This window comes from Zootermopsis nevadensis, unplaced genomic scaffold (genome assembly GCF_977971745.1).
Source record: "Zootermopsis nevadensis isolate Lab colony 2312 unplaced genomic scaffold, Znev_1.0 Znev_ptg000024l, whole genome shotgun sequence".
Taxonomy (NCBI): domain Eukaryota; kingdom Metazoa; phylum Arthropoda; class Insecta; order Blattodea; family Termopsidae; genus Zootermopsis; species Zootermopsis nevadensis.
Window position 1 is genome coordinate 532828 of NW_028259156.1, and position 5597 is coordinate 538424.

At 41.8% G+C, this 5597-nt stretch overlaps 1 protein-coding gene across 3 annotated transcripts; it reads left to right on the forward strand.

Annotated features, from left to right (window-relative positions):
• The first annotated feature begins 3375 nt into the window (after window positions 1–3375).
• Window positions 3376–5180, forward strand: LOC147872665 (uncharacterized). 3 transcript variants are annotated; one of them, XM_087355210.1, is made up of 2 exons: window positions 3376–3522; window positions 4653–5180. In XM_087355210.1, exon 2 carries the CDS (start codon window positions 4658–4660, stop codon window positions 5039–5041), a length of 384 nt encoding a protein of 127 aa, XP_087211336.1. In that variant the 5' UTR covers window positions 3376–3522; window positions 4653–4657; the 3' UTR covers window positions 5042–5180. The 3 variants fall into 3 exon arrangements, with proteins under 3 accessions (XP_087211336.1, XP_087211337.1, XP_087211338.1); XM_087355211.1 differs by having other exon boundaries at window positions 3468–3501; XM_087355212.1 differs by having other exon boundaries at window positions 3473–3497.
• Window positions 5181–5597: the final 417 nt, after the last annotated feature.

Sequence of the window (5597 nt, forward strand, 5' to 3'; positions counted from 1 at the left end):
TAAATCGTCTTTATATACATGACACATTAACTTAACTCAAATTCCATTTGGCAAATGTCCTTGTCTCAGTTCTTTGAAGTTCTGTGAGGAAATTGAATTCAGTCTCTCAACAAGACATTTAAGACCTCTGCCATTCATAATACGATCGGCTTAATTATTTCTTAAGCATAATATTGCCTCATCGGTGTAGAATCTAATGTTAATAACTCAATATTTTTAGGTGGCTTAAATGTTCATGGGGTAAGGCGCCATTTCTTACAACAAATCTCTGGGTTTTACTCTTCTGACTGTGTTGAGGGATTCCAAACAACTGAAGACCCACGACCGCACTTAGCACTTTTTAGCGCCCGGCCGGAAACCAAGTTATAAGTAGTTTATTTTCTCCTGAAACTTCGCAGAAATTTGTTAGAAACTGTAGACCGACACGTTTACGTGTTAGGCCTAATGAATTTTCTTTACCAAGTTTCTTGACATCTTATTCCTGCGAGCTGTTTGCTTGAAATCACGACATTTTTTAACTTTGTCAATGGCGCATGCATATAAATAAATACATTGTGATTCAATGCAACGTAAGTAGGAACAGGAGCTCCAGTTGATAGATAAGGCGACAAAATAACCACTGACGTAGTTCAGTAAGCACGTCTTAAAAACGCGGTGTGTGTGATGTAGCATTGCTCTATGATTATGAAGTTTGCTCGGAAGAGATTAAAATGGCTTCATCTGTTCTATTTCCTCGATCCCGTGCTGATGTTTTGAAGCGAAAATCCATACCGCGGAGCAGCACAGAAACCTGATATTCCCTTTTATCATCAAGTGTCTGAACACAATAACATTTATTTATTTATTTCTGTGTCCAAAACAAAAATGGTCCTGCCAAGCGACTTCATAAAAATCAAAACACATTTCCCTACATTTATTTCATTCTTCACCTTTTCCACTGACCTTGGATATTGAATTGCTGAAGTGTGGTCAGTGAGGTCAGATCAGATTAATGGAGGGCCGCGGGGGTTTGTGGGAAGCGAGCGGAAGCAGGTGATGGAATAATTATGAGGCGAGAAGTGGAGTGTCCTCCTAATTTCCTGTAAGCAGTGCAAATATTGAATACGAACTTCGAGTGTCCTGAAGCGAATTGGATCATCCACTGCACTAACGTTGGATCTAATCCGACATCCACGGCATCGTCTTGGCCAAACTACTAGTAAAGACAAGAATTGTGACGTCATCAGATATGACGAGCAGCTCTGCGTATTTGGTCCCGACAGAGGTACGAACCATGGTAGGTTATCAAAGCGTTTGGCCGTCTTCATACTCCCTTGCTATCAGTCCTTCACAGATGTTGCTTATCTCATTAGATGTCATCTAACGCATACCACTTCAAAAATGTTTCAAATAATCCTGCTTCATGCCCTGTGCTGGGCAGAAGGCTGGTTCCACCAGGAACCACACCCATCCTTTGTTATGGAGTCAATACCTGCTGAAAGTGTGCTTATATTCCATGCTCCCTTATTACAATCGCTGCTACATTTCTCTCATAAACACACATGAACACGTTTCTCAGTATTTTTTCTTTAACAAATTTTTAGATTTACTTTTTTCGTCTATTATTAGTTCGTAAAATTTCTTATCATAAAGAGTTGTGCGGTGATAGAAGTCCTGACAGGAAGGGCCTTCCATTATGCACGGCCGACAGAAGCGTTCCAGTTTCACGAAACGCTTTCGAGTTTCATTTAGTTTCAAACATTGCTCACACACACACACGCGTAGCCTCGCCTGTAGAACAGAAAACACATGAACGCCAGCCGGTCTTATCGTCTCTGGTCCGAGAGCGAATTTATCTCTGGGACAAGTGAGCGCCGGATGCAACGCGACAATGAATGCGCATCTGCTGTGGTCCAAGGCGAAACCCACGCGCGAGAAATGAAACTCGTTCTTCTGCAGGAAACGCTCGTCGTCCAATGGAAGCGATACGATTCTCGATAGGGGCGCTTTTATGAATCAGCGTTGAGCGAAGTTCGCAATGCATTAGTCTAATGGGGATACGGGAACGCGGCGGTGCGAAGGCAAAGGGGAAAAAACTTCGCAAACTGTGATGATACTTTTTTTGAACAAACTGTCATGTTGTGGTTTGCCGCAGAAAACGCCACTGTCGTACATGGAAATTACCATCCACGGCTTCGGAAACTTGCGTACTTTCACAAGACCTACTGCGAATCAAAGACAGGAGTTGGGATCGTACGCAGAGCGGAATTAGGTTATGTTAAGTATTGCTAAGGTGGGAATGCAGTGCCCTGCCAGAGAATTGTGTTGCTCCACAGAACGAGTAATTGCTCTACCAAATTTATTAAAGAACTACTGAATTCCCGAAACAATTGCGTCCTCATAATTGAACATTGAAGACTATCGTTGATGTATGCAAACTCTTCGTAGTTTCTGAGGCGTTGCACTTCCAAAATGGCGTCATTTCCGCCATCGGTCGTATCTGACATCTCCCAGCCTGAAAGCTTAAGACCACGGCGAGCAAAGCTGAATCCCTGCACCGTCTGAATAAGCACGTGTTCGTTACTGACTCAATGACGGCGGAATGAACTGTAATTTTTAAGAAAACCGCATTCGATGGTAAATAATAAGCAGACCTCCATTACAATTACAGACACTCGAAGAATATAAAAGACCGTCTCCTTATTTTACGCAACACGGCAAATCAATTATCTAACATGTTAACATTCAAGCCGGAACATTCCGAAAGAGATGGCAAAGCGTGATCAGTGTGGTATTTGCAGAAAATAACATTCATATTTCATGCAATGTATCGTAAGAACCACAGGAAGTGAAAAGACGCGCAGTTTCTACGGTCGAGAGTGTACAAGGAAAAGCTGAGTAATCTCTGATGACGTGTTCTCCCCTCCCTCTACTCCCCAACGTGTGTCTCCGGTGTCAATGCTGGGTTGAGGGCTTGTGAAACAATGTTAACACACAGCAACACATTTAGCTGTGGGTCATTTGGTGCGGAAGCCGTTCGGCAGATATTCAAGAGCTCCCGAGGAAAAGCTGGAAACATTACATTAAAATTATGACGACGTAGCTTGTGAGGCAACCGACAGCGGCGCTTAATTACACGATATAAAGGACAAAACGAACAATAAATCACCTCCGTTTTCTATGATCCATTCGTCTTTTATGGTCTTCTGTTCTCTCATTCTACTTCGGGTTCTCGATCAGAACTTTGTACGCATTTCTGGTCTCGCGCAATAGAGCTACAGATTTTCCCCATCTCATGTTTGATGATTTTGCCAATCTAAGCTTATCAAGTGACGAAGCTTCTCGGTGTACAGTTTCCTTCATCTTATTCCTACTCTCTAATTACTCAGAAAATGAAGCACGTGTAAGATAACGCGGACCAATGGGAAGCTGGAGTTCTGGTCTGAGCTAGCTTCAGACCAGCGAGCGACATTATTCTTGCTGTGGTGGTGTTCGAAGCGGCCTGACTCCAATTTACAGCAAGTATATCGACGTTACTCTCTTGTAAGTTTTGTGGAATTAACCCTTTCGATGCTGAAATTTATAGAACAATAATTTTAGTTGCATCCGTAAGTATCAACTGATTGATTACCACGGATTGTTCGTATATTCGGGTACAGGAAACGGATTAATCGGGACTCTGCTGTAGTTAAAACGTTCAATTTATTCAGATGGGGTAGAAATGAGCGATAATCACGTTGGTAGGATTGGAAGGGTTAATTTTGCTTAGTGTTATGAAAGTTAAAACATAAATTGAGTTACAGCGAAGAATGAAATACAGAACCATAAAGAGCGTTCCAGTTAAAATTATTTTAGTGTGGCCAACATTCTGATCTGAAGTGAGAGAAAAATAATGTAATCAGCGAAATATAAGAATATCAGAGCCACGGAGAAACTAAACTAATGGAAGGATATCAGATCTAAAACTTCTTGACGATGGTGAAGAGTCAATTGAATAAAAATTTCCTTGGATATTATCCATCGTCTAGTAAATATAAAACGTAAAACGACGTTTCGGAGATGGGACTCTATCTCCGTCTTCAGGTTCCTACACAGTTGGGCCCACTAGATAGAGCTAATCCCTATCTCCGGACAAAGTAAAAAAGTGAACGCCCCGGAATAAAAAGGCCACACCATCCATCCGTGGGACGTAAAAGAATAGAAGTAGAAATCAAAATTCATTGAACACGATAAAGCCAAATAAAACAAAAAAACTCGCAAAATGTGTATGTAGACCCGCGTTTTTAAGAGACCTGGAGGTCCGAATGGACGTCACAAATTCCACTTCCAAATTACTGACACACAAATCTTGTTTTTTTACGTTCATAAATCACAATCTAATTGATGGTTTTGAGGACACGGAAGTTCATAGACCATAAGCGACGCAAGTTATTTAAGCGGTCAGCGTCCTCTGCTCTTCGAATCATAGTCCAGGGAGACATTTTAGTCGCCTGTAACTGTGGCCATGTTACAACTATAGAAAGACGTTATTAAAAGGTACTTACGTAATTTGCGTCAGATTTTTCGCACAAGTCACACATCGTCGCGAATTATGATTAGCCCTGCACAAAGGCAACCCTAAACCCTCAAAATTACATAACGCCTACGTGACTTAAAATCTGCACTCTTTTCAGGCACAATGGTGATGTTGTACCACTACACCTCGAGCGACGGATGCTTTGGGATTATCAGTGAGGGCTTCATCCGCAGCTCAAAGGATACGACGCGAGATGCGATGTTGGGACAAGGCGTTTATCTGACGTCTCCCCCTCCATGGACGGATGGCAAGAAAATTGTGATGAACAACTGGGATGGCCAATCCGAGAGCGTGTTTTTGGACAAACTGGATCATATTAACTACTTCATTGCGTTCGACTCTCGCTATCTCCACTTCGTTAGAAAAGCAAGTGGCCCACGTGATGTTTGGATGGTGCCCTACGACATAGATTTGGACAAAGTTCCACATTCGATACATATGAGGGGATCCAATGTCACTGTCGCTGAAAGCCTCGGCTACCTGTAACAGGCTCACGACTGCTCAAAAGAATATTTCTTAAGTTACATTCATATGCTGTACTCCTGAGCTTAAAACATTCTTATAATGTCTGATTAATGTAATGAAACATCTCTTTGAAATATATGTAAATAGCAAAGACTGGAAATGAAGTGCCACCCATTACTGCTGTATGGGTCAAGCTTACGTGCTCTCCTCACGGAAGCATAAATGCATAAATCTGCTTCGCCATTGGTTCAAAATGTGCAGTTTGTATCAATGGTGAGCAAAATACCCTCACTTTTTAAAGCTGACGTTCGCCTTAAATAAAATTCAATAATTCAGTTCGTCCGCAAAGAAATTACAACAACTGACCAGCTGGTAGATGCTGTTAGGAAATGCAGAGTTGCCAAGTGTTGTCACTCGCCTTTAAGGGTTGCCAATCTCAACAACTGGCCTTAAGAATGTCTTAAATATTCCCTACAACGCTTCAGGAAAAACATTTACGTCCTGGACAATGCTTGAAATGAACGTAGAAATTTCAGTTTCCGTTGTACGATTCTAACCAAAATTTCAAAGGCAGTTC